Genomic DNA, 18,141 nt, shown 5'->3' with positions numbered 1-18,141 from the left:
AAGGTGGCAATAAATACTGATAGACTGCTAGACTTTTGACAAGAACAAGAAAGTTTGATCACATTACACCTGTACTGGCTCACCTGCACTGGCTTCCTGTGCTCTTAAGAAGTGACTTTAAGCTTTTACTACTTACGTATAAAATACTACACGGTCTAGCTCCATCCTATCTTGCCGATTGTATTGTACCATATGTCCCGGCAAGAAATCTGCCTTCAAAGGACTCCGGCTTATTAGTGATCCCCAAAGCCCAAAAAAAGTCTGCGGGCTGTAGAGCTTTTTCCGTTCGGGCTCCAGTACTCTGGAATGCCCTCCCGGTAACAGTTCGAGATGCTACCTCAGTAGAAGCATTTAAGTCTCACCTTAAAACTCATTTGTATACTCTAGCCTTTAAATAGACTCCCCTTTTAGACCAGTTGATCTGCCGTTTCTTTTCTTTTTCTTCTATGTCCCACTCTCCTTTGTGGAGGGAGTCCGGTCCGATCCGGTGGCCATGTACTGCTCGCCTGTGTATCGGCTGGGGACATCTCTGCGCTGCTGATCAGCCTCCGCTTGGGATGGTTTCCTGCTGGCTCCGCTGTGAACGGGACTCTCGCTGCTGTGTTGGATCCGCTTTGGACTGGACTCTCGCGACTGTGTTGGATCCATTATGGATTGATCTTTCACAGTATCATGTTCTCATAGTCATCAGTGTCACCGATGTCCCACTGGGTGTGAGTTTTCCTTGCCCTTATGTGGGCCTACCGAGGATGTCGTAGTGGTTTGTGCAGCCCTTTGAGACACTGGTGATTTAGGGCTATATAAGTAAACATTGATTGATTGATTGATTGATAAAGTTGAGGACTGCTCATCAAACACTTATGTGGAACATCCCACAGGTGTGCAGGCTAATTGGGAACAGGTGGGTGCCATGATTGGGTATAAAAACAGCTTCCCAAAAAATGCTCAGTCTTTCACAAGAAAGGATGGGGCGAGGTACACCCCTTTGTCCACAACTGCGTGAGCAAATAGTCAAACAGTTTAAGAACAACGTTTCTCAAAGTGCAATTGCAAGAAATTTTGGGATTTCAACATCTCTGAAAAAAGGTTGAGAACCACTGCCCTAGCTCATAAAGAAATAATGTTAACTCAATAAAGTGTATTTCTTTTTTTAGCTTTAACTTCTCATATTTGAGGATTGTAACCACATTTGCAAACAACTTTTTTCTTTAGATAATTTTCCTTCAATAACGAAATAAAGCCCAGTCGAGATTGTATTTTTTTACTCATCCTTCCTCAGCGCTTTCTGAGTCGTCTCTTTTCATCGCATAATTACACAGTATTTTGGACATCTGTGTTGCTGAATCTTTTGCAATTTGTTCAATTATTAATGGAGACGTCAAAGAAGAATGCTGTTGGTGGAAAGCGGTGGATTGCAGCTGCCTTTAGCACCGAAACACAGCCCGTGTTTCTTTGTTGGGAAGCTTTAACCCAGAGCGGTCAAGCGAACATGTTTCTCTACGTCAACCAGCAAGTTTTTGGATGGGAAAATTGTGATATTAAGTCGGCTCTTACCGGAGACTTCAGTGGATTAGGCGACCTCCTCCTGCAGCTCAAAAAGGCAGCTGTGATCTTGGCTCCTCGGCTTCTCTCAGAGACACTGGCGTTCACCGACTTTAAGGTATGATTTTATAATCTCACTAAAAACACTAGTAACACAATAAGCAGATAAGGGATTTTCCAGGATTATCCTAGCAAATGTGTGTAATTACATCTGAAACGCTCCCACTGCCGCCGCCTGGTGCCGTCGCCATTTCTTTTTTTTTTTAAAGCATCATAACAAACAGTTATGTCAAATAGTAGCAGAAGTGCACTTTTTGGAGAGCTGTAATATTTTCAATTTTGTGCCCAAGGGACTGATTTTATTTAACACTATATTATTATTTATACACCTTTAGTGATCACGGAGACAGGTTGTTTTTGTGTTACTGTATATATTTGTTTTTCGGAAAAATCCCACTTAATATACTTTGGGTAATAACTGTTGCGATCCGTGACTCAGATCTTCACATGTTTATTTTTCCATCTTGACTTCCTGTTTAGTCCGTTACCATGGTTACACGTTGATTTCACCTGCTCCTCGTTTTCTACACACACCTGGTTCTCCTTGATTTCTCCCGATATAAGCTTTCCTCTTTCCTTTGTTCAGTCCGGGTCCATAAATTTGCCTTCTAGCAACAGTATTGACTGACTTCATGTGAGTATATTCTCGCTAGCTTTTTCACGCTAAACCTTTGTTTTATTCCAGCTCTCACGCTGGTGAATTGTTTTTCCTTTTTTTTGTGTGCCTTTGTGCCAGTCTTAGTTTTTATGTTTTCTATTCCTAGCTTTTATGCTAGCGCCCTTGGTTTATTTTGTCCGTTAGCTCCGGTATTTTTGTTCGTAGCCTGCTTTTGTTAAGTTTAATAAATCACTTAAACTTACTATTGCTGTGTTTTTGTCGACGCATCCACGGAGGGACAAACCCGGCATTACTATGCCAATCAGTCATTACAGGTAACAACAGTCAATATTTATTTATTTTATTTTTTTAGTGGGGGTAACAGTCAATATTTATTAGATTTTATTTTATTCTTACATAATAAAAGTGAGCTTTTGTCAAACCAAATATTGTTGTTTTTTTTCCATGTACAACAACCTATCTGGACTCGATAAGGGAATCGGTTCGATAATAGGCCGGAACTCGATAATTTCTTATCAAACATCATCCCTACTCTACATAAAACAAGAATGGGAAAGAATTCCACTTTCAAAGCTTCAACAATTAGTTTCCTCAGTTCCCAAACGTTTATTAAGTGTTGTTAAAAGAAAAGGTGGTGAACATGCCCTTTCCCAACTACTTTGGCACGTGTTGCAGCCATTAAATTCTAAGTTAATTTATTCTTAATGAGTTTGAACATCAAATATGTTGTCTTTGTAGTGCATTCAACTGAATATGGGTTGAAAATGATTTGCAAATCATTGTATTCCGTTTATATTTACATCTAACACAATTTCCCAACTCATATAAAAACGGGGTTTATATTATTTATAAAGCAAATTCGAGTATCATTGGCAATTTTTCACCTGTGTCCTCTATTTTGGGGATTTCAGAATATGGTCCGCCTACATTACGCTAATGCCAACACCTTAACGTGATTATGAAGTCAGGGCTGGAATGCAGGAGATGGATTTGAACCCGGTTACACTGTCGGCCGGGTCAATTGTAGCTTTGCAAAGCCTCAAGAGTTGCTTCTGTAGAATCATATTCTCTCTTGAAACAATTCAGTTCCTGGCCTTACTGGCAGGTATGTGCACACACACACACACACACACACACACACACACACACACACACACACACACACACACACACACACACACACACACACACACACACACACACACACACACACACACACACACACAACTTATGCGATAGCTGCTAATGATCCGTCAGAAGCGCTGAGTGGAGCCTACGGATATTGCGGTCATAGCAAGACCGCACGTTTGCAGAAAGAGAAAAAAAACCACACACACACAGGCGCTGATTAAACTAATGAGCTCGTTGTGCGTGCTCCACGGGATTTTTTTTTTTGTTCTACATTTAAAAGACCGCCTTGAGGTCTGCATAAAGTGGAACGGCGGCGCTTTGGTCAAAATGTTGCTTTTACGACCGTCTTCAATATTTGGCCAACCTGCCTTGACTACCTTATCAACTCATTGGAACTATCCATCCATCCATCCGTTTTCTACCGTTTGTCCCTTTTGTATAAGATAGCCAAGAGTCATGGATGCATGGCATTCTGGGTAAGTGTTACGTTGCGTTTATAATGTGTTACAGAGCCGATGTTCTCCAGAAATGTGTTTGGTGTGGGTTCACAGAGTGTGGCACATATTAGTAAGAGTGTTAAAGTTGTTTATATCCCAAAAATCAGTGTAAAAGGTATGGCTGTTGACCAAGTATGCATTGCAATCTCGAATGAGAAGCAGGGAAATGCACGCAGACAGTATGGTGTAAAGGTGGGCGCGATGACATGTTGTAGAGCAGTGGTCCCCAACCACCGGGCCGCGGCCGCAGAATAATTTTTTATAATTTTTTTAATCACACTCAATTTTTTACTGCATGCCATTGGTAAGCGCAGGGGTGAGAAAAGGTTTTAAAATTATTAGTACCTGCTTACTTTTACCGCATGCCTTGAATAAGCGCAGGGGTGAGAGGAGGTTTTAAATTAATTAGCGCCCCGGCGGCTATTCAAGGTAATACGGTATGTGTCATTGAAAGGGCATTTTATGACTTTTGGTAATTTGATTACATGATATTTTATGATTTTATTGTCATAATTGTATTGCATGATTTTTGTATCCCTTTTATTTAGGTTGCCAGGGAATGCAGATGGAAATTAGCTATTTGGTAATAATCCGGTACAGAACAGATCTGTCTTTGAGCTTAATGTTTCTGTGCATTGTCCCTTGAATAAAGACTAAACTAAACTAAACAAGTCGCCACCTCATCGCAGGGCCAACACAGATAGACGGACAATATTCACACTAGGGACCATTTAGTGTTGCCAATCAACCTATCCCCAGGTGCATGTTTTTTGGCGGTGGGAGGAAGCCGGAGTACCCGGAGGGAACCCACGCAGTCACGGAGAGAACATGCAAACTCCACACAGAAAGATCCCGAGCCCGGGATTGAACCCAGGACTACTCAGGACCTTCGTATTGTGAGGCAGACACACTAACCCCAGTGTTGCCACCTCACTGGAACTAACTCCTGAAAAACAACCCCACACCATGATTCCTCCTCCACAATTTAGAGTGAAAGGTCCAATTTTATTTTCACTCGCATACAAAACATTCTAACTTGGATTGTTTCCCTGGATTCGAGACTCTCAGTGCGGCGAAGACAACAACAAACTCCCTTCTTGTCTCTCATGGACACACACCTGTTGTTGTTGACTTTGGACTAGCGACTGCACATCATCAAGGCCGCGGAACATAGACACACTGCAGGCTTACACACAAATATACGCCGCATACATACATACCCCACCGCCCCCCAATCCAACGCCCTCGACCCAAACCCCATCGGTGTGATGGAAGGATGGTCAGCGCCTGAGAGCTGCGGCCGACCACCATGACCCCGCACTCCCTTCCCTCTCTTGCTAGATATCTCGAGATGTATGTTGTAATAATATGTACGTGCTTTGCTATGGAGTTTTTTTCCCACTCCAGACTGGGCCCCCTTAGGAGCCCAGTCTAGATTGTATTTTTTTACTCATCCTTCCTCAGCGCTTTCTGAGTCGTCTCTTTTCATCGCATAATTACACAGTATTTTGGACGTCTGTGTTGCTGAATCTTTTGCAATTTGTTCAATTATTAATGGAGACGTCAAAGAAGAATGCTGTTGGTGGAAAGCGGTGGATTGCAGCTGCCTTTAGCACCGAAACACAGCCCGTGTTTCTTTGTTGGGAAGCTTTAACCCAGAGCGGTCAAGCGAACATGTTTCTCTACATCAACCAGCAAGTTTTTGGATGGGAAAATTGTGATATTAAGTCGGCTCTTACCGGAGACTTCAGTGGATTAGGCGACCTCCTCCTGCAGCTCAAAAAGGCAGCTGTGATCTTGGCTCCTCGGCTTCTCTCAGAGACACTGGCGTTCACCGACTTTAAGGTATGATTTTATAATCTCACTAAAAACACTAGTAACACAATAAGCAGATAAGGGATTTTCCAGGATTATCCTAGCAAATGTGTGTAATTACATCTGAAACGCTCCCACTGCCGCCGCCTGGAGCCGTCGCCATTTCTTTTTTTTTTCTTTCTAGTCCTTCACTCTAAATTTCCTCATCCACGAATCTTTCATGCTCGCTAAAATAAATGGGGAAATTGTCGCTTTCTCGGTCTGAATAGCTCTAGCTGCTGGTGGCCATGATTGTAAACAATGTGAGGATGTGAGGAGCCCCACAACCCGTGACGTCACACGTACATCGTCTGCTACTTCCGGTACAGGCAAGGCTTTTTTATTAGCGACCAAAAGTTGCGAACTTTATCGTCGATGTTCACTACTATATCCTTTCAGCAAAAATATGGCAAACCAGTTTTCTTTTTAGTGTTTAAAAAAAAAAATCTTCAGAGCTTTTTGTCTATTGCAGGGGTCACCAACGCGGTGCCCGCGGGCAGCAGGTAGCCCGTAAGGACCAGATGAGTCGCCCGCTGGCCTGTTCTAAAAATAGCTCAATTAGCAGCACTTACCAGTGAACTGCCTCTGATTTTTTAAATTTTATTTATTTACTAGGAAGCTGGTCTCGCTTTGATCGCTTTGGTTTTAATTCTAAGAGAGACAAAACTCAAATAGAATTTGAAAATCCAAGAAAATATTTTAAAGACTTGGTCTTCATTTGTTCAAATAAATTCATTATTTTCTTTTTTTACTTTGCTTCTTATAACTTTCAGAAAATTTTTCTAGAGAAAAAATACAACCTTAAAAATGATTTTAGAATTTTTCAACACATATATCTTTTTACCTTTTAAATTCCTTCCTCATCTTCCCTGATGATTTAAATCAATGTTCAAGTATTTTTTTTTATTTTTTATTGTAAATAATTATAAATACAGTTTAATTTAGTTTTTCATTTTAGCTTCTGTTTTTTCAGCGAAGAATATTTGTGAATTATTTCTTCAAACTTCAAAATTCCCCCAAAAATATTCTGGCAAATCTAGAAAATCTGTAGAATCAAATATAAATCTTATTTCAAAGTCTTTTGAATTTCTTTTAAAATTTTTGTTCTGGAAAATCTAAAAAAAATAATGATTTGTCTTTGTTAGAAATATTGCTTGGTCCAATTTGTTATATATTCTAACAAAGTGCAGATTGGATTTTAAGTTATTTAAAACATGTCATCAAAATTGTAAAATTAATCGTAATCAGGGAAAATTACTAATGATGTTCCATAAATTTTTTCAAAAATATTCAAATTAGCTATTTTTTTCGGTTGAATTTTGAATTTTAAAGAGTCGAAATTGAAGACAAACTATGTTTCAAAAATTAATTTTCATTTTTCTCGTGTTTTCTCCTCTTTTAAACCGTTCAATGAAGTGTTTTTTTCATCATTTATTCTCTACAAAAAAACTTCCGTAAAAGGAAAAAAAGACAGAAATACCCATTTTTTTTAAATATATAAATAGGTATTATTTATTAAAGGTAAATTGAGCAAATTTGCTATTTCTGGCAATTTATTTAAGTGTGTATCAAACCGGTAGCCCTTCGCATTAATCAGTACCCAAGAAGTAGCTCTTGGTTTCAAAAAGGTTGGTGACCCCTGGTTTATTGTATGGAGGAATTTAGTTAATCATAGAACTAATATAATTAGCGTAATTGCTAGAGGTGGAACAAGGTAATGGAACAAAACACACTTCCAGGCAGCAATATGATGCATGAAGTCATTACCTCGTCGTCATCTATAGGCGCAAAGATGACATAAGGGGCACAAACGGCAGTCAAACTGGTAGAGCGACATTAAAAGCGCCTGCAGGTTGCAACTAATGGAGCACAAAGTCTACGGTGAAAATGCTCACAACAACTCAGGAATGATCGCGTGGTCTTGGTACATATATTCCGTGAATTGTTATTTTAAACATATTTATCGCAAACTACTCCCCGCTGTGTGCTGAACGAGCACTCTTATGGAGCAGCTGGAATGAACAAAGAAAGAACGGAACACACCTCCTATTAGCAAACAAAAAAAACATACAAAAAAGTTGAATCATGGTAAGTATAAAACAAACACCAGTCTGTACTGAATGTACAAAGTGCAGGCTTTTTTTGTGATTGTCGCGGCTTAAAATGTCGGAGTAAGCTACACCTTTTTCAGAAAAGTTGCAATGATTTAAAACTTATTTTTTTGTCGATAACACTGAATCGTGGGGATCATTCGAATTTGTTAGCAATGTTTAAGTGAAAAAAAGCAGAGGATTAAAAAAAAAAAGACTTCATAATAGACACTAGATGGCAGTAAAAACACATAAGAGCTAATTGTCAAATGTTTAATTCATTATAACTAATAATCCATCCATCCATCCATTTTCTACCGCTTATTCCCTTTCGGGGTCGCGGGGGGCGCTGGCGCCTATCTCAGCTACAATCGGGCGGAATAATAGTAATCATTAATTATAATGACAGAGAGAAGGCTTCCGTCTTGATGTCTGCTCGTTGTCCACAAATTGCAGACATTCTCCGTGAATGATTTACATCCTAAACTTTATTTATGTTACGAGTGACGACATGCTTACTCCCCACATCTTTGGAGCATTTGTGAGCTGTTCAAAGCGATCTGTGGCGCACATATTTATTGGGAATATAGAGAGGCAATGTGAGATTATCATCACACGTCAACATCTCTAACATGTAAATGCTGCCTCTTTGCTGGGTCAGAATTGCACATCCATTTTTAATTGCCTTACCCTGGGGGAAAAAAAGGTGAAAAAAATATGTAAATACATATAAACTAGAAAGTGAGGACGCTGATGTGTTGTTCAATGTTTATTCATTACATTACCCAAAAGGCTTAGCTTTGACGACGAGGACTGGATGTAAATTTGAGCTACATGGGAGAAAAACAGTTGTGTCATGATATATGTGTATATATATATATATATATATATATATATATATATATATATATGATAGGGGTATGACGGTAGGTGTATTTGTATTGAACCGTTTCAGTACGGGGGCTAGGATAGACTGACCATACCTCCTCTTTTCCCCGGACATGTCCTCTTTTGCGGGGCTGTCCGGGTGGAGTTTCTTAAATGCCTCAAATGTCCGGCATTTTAAGTTAGGATGGCGTGTATTTTCAATGTACGTTCAGGGTTAAGAAGGGGTTGAAAAAAAAAATAATAATGTGTGCGCAGACAAAATTCGTGAGGGAGGGGCAGAGACAGAGAGAGAGAGAGAGAGAGAGAGAGAGAGAGAGAGAGAGAGAGAGAGAGAGAGAGTTATGATAAAGGCGCATGCGTCGGCATGCTCTGCTTTTTATCCATAGATTTCAGATTTTATTTTTTAATATCTAAAGCAGGGGTGTCAAAAGTGTGCCCCGGAGGCCGTTTGCGGCCCACGGCTAATGTTTTAAAGGCCCACAATACATTCTAAAAATACTATTAAAATAAACAAAAACAAACAAAAGTGAAATACAAAAGCTTAAAGTTCTAAATGTAATTTAGAAAAAGTTGCAATGTTGACAAATAAAACAAAACTGTTTTTTTTTCTTTCAAACTGTCATTGCTCAAAACATAATATTGAATTAAAATCAATGTTATTATGAATTATTGACCTATCCAAGTTTCCGATTACTCCACATGAAATATTCCACGAAGAAAAATATTTTGGGTGGAAGATTTAGCAAATTTGTTAAATAAATAACCAAAAAATGTATATTTTGTTGTTTTCCTACTGTAACGAAAATGAACCGAACCGTGACCTCTGAATCGAGGTACGTACCGAACCGAAATTTTTGTGTACCGTTACACCCCTTATATATATATATATATATATATATATATATATATATATATATATATATATATATATATATATATATATATATATATATATATATATATATATATATATATATATATGTATATATATATATATATGTATATATATATGTATATACATACAGTAGTCCCCAACCACCGGGCCGCAGAAGGAATTTTTTTATGAAAAAAAGAAAAATATATATATTTTTTTTTTTTATTAAATCAACATAAAAACACAATATACACTTACAAATAGTGCACCAACCACAAAAAAACTCCCTTTGTCATGACAAAAACGTCCCTTTTTCATGACAAATTATTAAGCGTTGACCGGTCCGCGGATACAAAAAGGTTGGGGACCACTGCATGTATGTATGTATGTATGAATATATATATATATATATATATATATATATATATATATATATATATATGTGTGTGTGTGTGTATATATATGTATGTATGTATATGTATGTATGTACGTGTAAATGCATGTATGTATATGTGAATATATATATTATATGTGTATGTGTGTGTGTATATATATATATGTATGTATGTATTTACGTGTAAATGCATGTATGTATGTGTGAATATATATATATATATATATATATATATATATATATATATATATATATATATATATATATATATATATATATATATATATATATATATATATATATATATATATATATATATATATATATATATACACACATGTGTTGTACTTGAATAGCGCTTTTCTACCTTCAAGGTACTCAAAGCGCTTTGACACTACTTCCACATTTACACACACATTCACACACTGATGGAGGGAGCTACCATGCAAGACGCTAACCAGCACCCATCAGGAGCAAATGTGTGAATATATGTGTGTATATACATACAAATGTATATATATATGTATATATGTGTGTGTATATACATTATATGTGTGTATATACAGTATATGTGTGTATCTATATATATATATATATACACACACACACACACACACACACACACACACACACACACATACAGAATTCTTATTTTTGTTAATGCCCTTTTTACTAATATATTAAAATCTATCAATGTCAGTGCTGACTTGTACAAGACAAGCCTATCTTAGTTGGGTTTGGGCAAGAGGTGAGGTACATCTATCCTGGTCTCAGTCAGCCACAGGCCAGACCTTGGCATCATGCAAATTTCCTCTACCAAGAAATCAAACTGCTTCCTCATTTCCTGCATGAAAAATGTTGATGTGTATTTCAGCGGCAGATTTCCCCACTCAGAATCTAAGCAACAAGCTAGCCTAATCAATAATTCACGGAAAACGAGCAAGATTAATAGTCGGGGCCCTGCGTGGCAGCTTATTGTAGTCCTGCCTTCAAATGACCACAAACCAGCTGACATACAACGAATCTGGCACTTGGGTAATTTGACTGTTTGCAATTCAGCCTGTCAAATAGGACGTCGTTCTTGCTTTGACAGGCCTGTGGAGGATGTGCAGAGGTGCTTGAAAGATCAATTCATGTAGCATCCGTATCAATTTAATAATTACTCATGTTGCGGGCCTCACGTATGTTTTCCCGCCGCCTGCTTCATTCTGTGCCAAGCATCATAAAAAAAGACACTGAAAAGTATCCAGAAATTCCCAGCTCAGGCAAAATCCACCAATTATTGTGCATTGTTAAAATATTTAACCCAAACATTTGTCATTTCATACTGATATCGGTCCAAAAAAAACAAGTATCTGCTTGCATTTAAAACCTCCGATATTGCAACCTAATCAATCAATCAATCAATGTTTATTTATATAGCCCCAAATCACAAATGTCTCAAAGGACTGCACAAATCATTACGACTACAACATCCTCGGAAGAACCCACAAAAGGGCAAGGAAAACACACACCCAGTGGGCAGGGAGAATTCACATTCAGTGGGACGCCAGTGACAATGCTGACTATGAGAAACCTTGGAGAGGACCTCAGATGTGGGCAACCCCCCCCCCCTCTAGGGGACCGAAACAACACGTGTCAAAATAAAGCATCAAATAAGTATAGCTGCATACAGTACTATTTACACATTCAAAGTCTCCGAGACAGAAGTATTGGAAAGCCCTCAGGAACAAACGTGTCCGCACCATTCAATTTACTGCGTCTTGAGTGGTTTTTGGAAAATGACATTTAAAAGAAATCAATTACAGTTACTTGTTTTGTTGCCAAAAAGAAAGTAATCTAATTACTAAAGGAATTACTCTATAAAATGTGTATATGTATATATACATATATATACACATACATATACATATATACACATACATATAAATATATACACATACATACATACACATATATGTGCGTCTATGTACAAACCCTGTTTCCATATGAGTTGGGAAATTGTGTTAGATGTAAATATAAACGGAATACAATGATTTGCAAATCCTTTTCAACCCATATTCAATTGAATGTTTTACAAAGACAAGATATTTGATGTTCAAACTCATAAACTTTAGTTTTTTTTGCAAATAATAATTAACATAGAATTTCATGGCTGCAACACGTGCCAAAGTAGTTGGGAAAGGGCATGTTCACCACTGTGTTACATCACCTTTTCTTTTAACAACACTCAATAAACGTTTGGGAACTGAGGAAACTAATTGTTGAAGCTTTGAAGGTGGAATTCTTTCCCATTCTTGTTTTATGTAGAGCTTCAGTCGTTCAACAGTCCGGGGTCTCCGCTGTCGTATTTTAAGCTTCATAATGCGCTACACATTTTCCATGGGAGACAGGTCTGGACTGCAGCCAGGCCAGGAAAGTACCGGCACTCTTTTACTACGAAACCACGCTGTTGTAACAAGTGGCTTGGCATTGTCTTGCTGAAATAAGCAGGGGCATCCATGATAACTTTGCTTGGATGATAACAAAACCTGTATGGACCATTCAGCATTAATTGTGCCTTCACAGATGTGTAAGTTACCCATGCCTTGGGCACTAATGCACCCCCATACCATCACAGATGATTACTTTTGAACTTTGCGCCTATAACAATCCAGATGGTTATCTTCCTCTTTGTTCCGGAGGACACCACATCCACAGTTTCCAACTATAATTTGAAATGTGGACTCATCAGACCACATAACACTTTTCCACTTTGCATCAGTCCATCTTAGATGAGCTCGGGCCCAGCGAAGCCAGCGGCGATCCTTGGTGTTGTTGATAAATGGGTTTCGCTTTGCATAGTAGAGTTTTTACTTGCACTTACAGATGTTGCGACCGACTGTAGTTACTGACAGTGGTTTTATGAAGTGTTCCTGAGCCCATGTGGTGATATCCTTTACACACTGATGTCGGTTTTTGATGCAGTACCGCCTGAGGGCTCAAAGGTCTGTGATATCATCGCTTACGTGCAGCGATTTCTCCAGATTCTCTGAACCTTTTCATGACTTTACGGACCGTAGATGGCAAAATCCCTAAATTCCTTGCAATAGCTCGTTGAGAAATTTTCTAAAACTGTTCGACAATTTGCTTACAAATTGGTGACCCTCGCCCCATCCCTGTTTGTGAATTACTTCGCATTTCATGGAAGCTGCTTTTCTACCCAATCATGGCACCCACCTGTTCCCAATTAGCCTGCACACCTGTGGGATGTTCCATATAAGTGTTTGATGAGCATTCCTCAACTTTTTCAGTATTTTTTGCCACCTTTCCCAACTTCTTTGTCCTGTGTTGCTGGTGTCAAATTCTGAAGTGAATGATTATTTGCAAAAAAAAAAAAAGTTTATCGGTTTGAACATCAAATATGTTGTCTTTGTAGCATATTCAACTGAATATGGATTGAAAATGATTTGCAAATCATTGTATTCTGTTTATATTTACAATTTCCCAACTCATATGGAAACAGGGTTTGTATACTACATGTGTATACAACTTCCATCCATCTTCTACCGCTTATCCAGGCTTGGGTCACAGGGGCAGCAGCCCAATCGCTCCCGACCATTGCTGCTTGCAGCTTTACTTTGTAATTGACTGTATTAAATGTATTTATATTATATTGTCGTAAATGATAGGCAACATTACAAAAAAATGTTATTCTAATTCAAGGTAACAAGTCACCTAATCATGTTGAATTTAGACATAAGTGGAAAACCTAATCTTTTTTTTGTAGCTTTTGAACCTTCTCTATTTCAGCAACCGATTTCCAAACTCTCCCCGAGAACATCCTCTGGTCCAGTGGTCGGGAACCTTTTTGGCTGAGAGAGCCAAAAAGCCAAATATTTTAAAAAGGTCTTTCCGTAAGAGCCATATAATATTTTTTTTAACACAGAACACAACTAAACGCGTGCATTTTTAAGTCAGACCAACATTTCTAGAGTATAATAGGTCTCTTATTCTTTGTAATAGCATTGTTATTCTGAAGCTAACTGTGGAGGGGGCGTGACCCGCGGGCCTGCAGCAAACTGGGGTGTGCCAGGATCGGCCTCGAAATCAGCGAGAGCTGCGTGGATGGCCCACCTGAGCCCTGTTATCTAATCACCTGTCGCTCTGTTATAAGCAGCAGCCGGGAGGAGAGACGGGGCTGGGGTTGGGGCTGGAGCCAGAGCGCGAGCGAGAACAAAAGAGAACAATTCAATAGCTGGAAAGCAACTGAGAGACTTATTGAAAAATTAAACAATAGTGTAACCCTGAAACGGGCTCTCATGGTCTGAAGAACCCCCAGGAGGACAAGCCCCACACTAACCAATAATAAATAAATAACTTCTTAATGCAACTGCGGTAGTAAACGGATGGATGGACTAAAAATGCATGAGAATGTTTTATGTTTTGAACATTATTTTTAACACTTATTACAAGTGGAATTATTCATTTCTTATATGTTAAGCAATGTCAGCTCAGATTTATCCGAGAGCCAGATACAGTCATCCAAAGAGCCACATCTGGCTCTAGAGCCATAGGTTCCCGACCCCTGCTCTGGTCCAATGACAGTCGGAGGGTGGAGATTTTCACGGACAGACGCCGTGGTTGCAATTTCCTCCTGACCTCACCTGAGCGAGCCACAGAACTTCTCACCTAGAGCCACCCTGGCGGCCGAGGCGTCGTAGTTGATCCAAAAGGAGACCCAGGAGAGGATGGTGATCAGGATGGATGGCATGTACGTCTGTAGGATGAAGTAGCCGATGTTCCTCTTCAGCTTAAAGCTCAGGGAGAGCCGAGGGTAGGCACCTGTGAGGAATGGAAAGAGGGCAACAAAAAAAAACCATTGAAACCATGCAGAGACCCATAAGTTTGGCTCAGTTGCCATGGTAACAAGCATCATATTCCCGTTGACATAATACTCCAGATGGTGCTTTTAAAAAGCTATTTTGTTTAGTCTCTCAAATTGCTTTGAAATAGTGGAAATTCCGGACAATAAGCCACAATTTTTTTCCCCACGCTTTGAACCTTGCGGTTTACAAAAACAGCGTGGCTAATTTATGGATTTTTTTGCAATAGCATGAAAAAAAAAACACAAAAAAACAAGCAAACACACATAAGATGCGTTATTGTGTGGGCTGTTTAAGTGGAAATTCCGGACAATAAGCCACAATTTTTTTCCCCACGCTTTGAACCTTGCGGTTTACAAAAACAGCGTGGCTAATTTATGGATTTTTTTGCAATAGAATGAAAAAAAAAACATACAAAAAAACAAGCAAACACACATAAGATGTGTTATTGTGTGGGCTGTTTAAGTGGAAATTCCGGACAATAAGCCACAATTTTTTTCCCCACGCTTTGAACCTTGCGGTTTACAAAAACAGCGTGGCTAATTTATGGATTTTTTTGCAATAGTATGAAAAAAAAACACACAAAAAAAACAAGCGAAAACACATAAGATGCGTTATTGTGTGGGCTGTTCAGTCTTCAATCCGTCCATAGCGTTGCTACTCATATGGATTCTTCATTCATCACTCCAAGTTGTCAGGCTTGTCCCTGACAGTTTGGTTTTGTTTTATTTTTTCCTCTGTGTATGTCTTTTTTCCTGTCAGCGCTTTTATTTTGGCTGATTGGCACCTGACCACACCTGGTGTCAATCAGCCCGCTCCTATTTAAACCTACTTTGTCCTCCAGTCAGGAATGGATTATTGTCACCACTACCTGTCAATGTCATTTATACTTATCGTTGTCGCTGTGTCTACTTCTGTTCACTCTGCCATAGTTCCTTCGTGTCAAAGTAAGTGTTTTTGTTTCTAGTCCACAGTCAGCCCTTGTGCTGGTTTTTGTTCATAGCCAAGTTTGTTCTCGTCCTTGTGCGTGCCTTTTGTTTGTACCCTTTTGTTTGCTCTTGTTGTAGTCCACAGTCAGCCTTTGTGCTAGCTTTTGTTCATAGCCAAGTTTGTTCTCCTCCTTGTGTGCGCCTTTTGTTTGCACCCTTTTGTTTGTTCTTGTTTTAGTGTTAAATGAAATCATGTTTACCTGCACAATGCCTGCCGCCTTCTCTGCATCTTGGGGTCCGTCACAAACTAAACCTGACACAAGTAACGTTTGTAAGTTGTACAATATAACTAAAACCGTTTACACTTACCAAAGTGTCCCATGTGTGATGTATGTTGGAGTGTTTTCATGCAGATTTATACGCGCTATCCCGATGTAATGAAGCGTCATTAGCATTAGCTAGTATGCTAACACGTTTATGAGTGTCTATGTTAGTATTTTTAACTTACAATGCCATTGTTTTTGTATCGTTTCAGTTGCACAAATTCCTCAGTAAGTTGACTAAGACGTCACCGGGGAGTTATTGAGCTGTTATTATCCAGGATTTCTGTTTTTTTTTGATCAGCCGTTTTACAGGCATTGTTTGGAAACAATTAAGGTATGTAATATAACATTCTCAAGAATGTTTCTGTGTAAACAACTCATGTCACAATGTATATACAGTCGTGGTCAAAAGTTTACATACACTTGTAAAGAACATTATGTCACTTGGACTTGTTTCTTCAGCATTGTCCACAAGTCATGTCTTAAACTCATATTCCTGCTATATGCCCTGCATGGTACACACTTTGCAGCTTGCAGTGAACGGAGCTGCCCTGTCTCAACGCAACATTTCAGAAGCTCTGGCTGACAGCTGGGCCACTTCAAGCACTCACCACTAGCTTGCAGAACATTTGTGTTACTCATACAAATACGTTGGAGCAGGGCAGATTGAGCCCAGTTTATAATTTCCTGTTACACAGTATAACAGGCAGCCTTGCACTAAATGAGGACTATGTTATTGTTTACTTTATTACTCTAGTATACTCTGGACTGAAGCTGTGTGCCTGCATTGTTTTTGTAGCTGTTATTTTGAGGGATGTTTCCAAAAAAAAAAAAGAATAATGCACTTTCTTAGACTTAGACTTTGTGAAAGTCAAAGTATAATGTTTCCTATAAGGGTAGTGGGTATCGGGATTATGTCAGGGAGAGTATATCCCAAATTCCAAGCTGCTGTTTTGAGGCATGTTAAAAAATATAATGAACTTTGTGACTTCAATAATAAATATGGCAGTGCCATGTTGGCACTTTTTTCCATAATTTCAGTTAAAGTTGTTCTCTTATTTTGGAAAATAACAATTGTTGGCATCACAAAAAAATTTAATTAAATCGGTATCGGTTGATATCGGAATCGGAAATTAAGAGTTGCGCAATATCGTAATATTGGATATCGGCAAAAAAGCCATTATTGGACATCTCTAATTATTATTATTAATAACAATATAAATAATAATACTAATTATTATTATTAGTAGTAGTAATATTGATAATAATTACTATGATAATAATAATAATTATTATCATTATTATTATTATTATTAGGGTTTTGGTCAAAAATATATACAAAATGTATTATTATTATTATTATTAAGAGTTAGGTAGAATTGGAATATCGGATATCGGCAAAGAAGCCATTATCGGACATCTCTATTGTTATTAATAACAACAACTATTATTATTTGTATTATTATTATTATTATTATCAGTAGTAGTAGTAGTAGTAGTAATATTAATAATAATTACTATGATTATAATAATTAGTATTATTATTATCATTATTATTATTATTATTAGGGTTTTGGTCAAAAATATATACAAAATGTATTATTATTATTATTATTAAGAGTTGGGTAGAATCGGAATATCGGATATCGGCAAAAAAGCCATTATCGGACATCTCTATTGTTATTAATAACAACAATTATTATTAGTAGTATTATTATTAGTAGTAGTATTAATAATAATAACTATGATTATTATAATTATTATTATTAGCATTATTATTATTGTCCAGGGTGGAGCTGAGATAGACCCCCGCGACCCCAAAAGGGACAAGCGGTAGAAAATGAATGAATTAATTATTATTAGGGTTTTGGTCAAAAATATTTAAAAATGTTTATTATAATTATTATTAGGGTTTTAATAAATACATATAAAAAATAATATTAATAATAATTATTATTATTTTCAATAATACATTTTTTATATATTTTTCCAAAACCCTAATAATAATAATACCAATATATACTTAATATTATACTTATTATTTGTATTATTAATAATAATAATTAATATTATTA

General features: G+C 37.8%; 1 protein-coding gene across 4 annotated transcripts in view; it reads right to left on the bottom strand.

Moving 5' to 3' along the window:
• Positions 1-18,141, bottom strand: part of LOC133544467 (gamma-aminobutyric acid receptor subunit beta-3-like) — a 250,825-nt gene that overhangs the window by 29,918 nt on the left and 202,766 nt on the right. For all 4 annotated transcript variants that reach the window (XM_061889810.1, XM_061889811.1, XM_061889812.1 and 1 more), the window contains one exon: positions 14,621-14,773. In XM_061889810.1, coding sequence (XP_061745794.1) covers positions 14,621-14,773 — 153 coding nt within the window. The remainder of the gene's footprint in view (positions 1-14,620; positions 14,774-18,141) is intronic.

The sequence above is a fragment of the Nerophis ophidion genome, linkage group LG27 (assembly GCF_033978795.1).
Source record: "Nerophis ophidion isolate RoL-2023_Sa linkage group LG27, RoL_Noph_v1.0, whole genome shotgun sequence".
Taxonomy (NCBI): domain Eukaryota; kingdom Metazoa; phylum Chordata; class Actinopteri; order Syngnathiformes; family Syngnathidae; genus Nerophis; species Nerophis ophidion.
The sequence above is the reverse complement of the archived record's forward strand: the minus strand, read 5'-3'. Positions and strand labels throughout refer to the sequence as shown.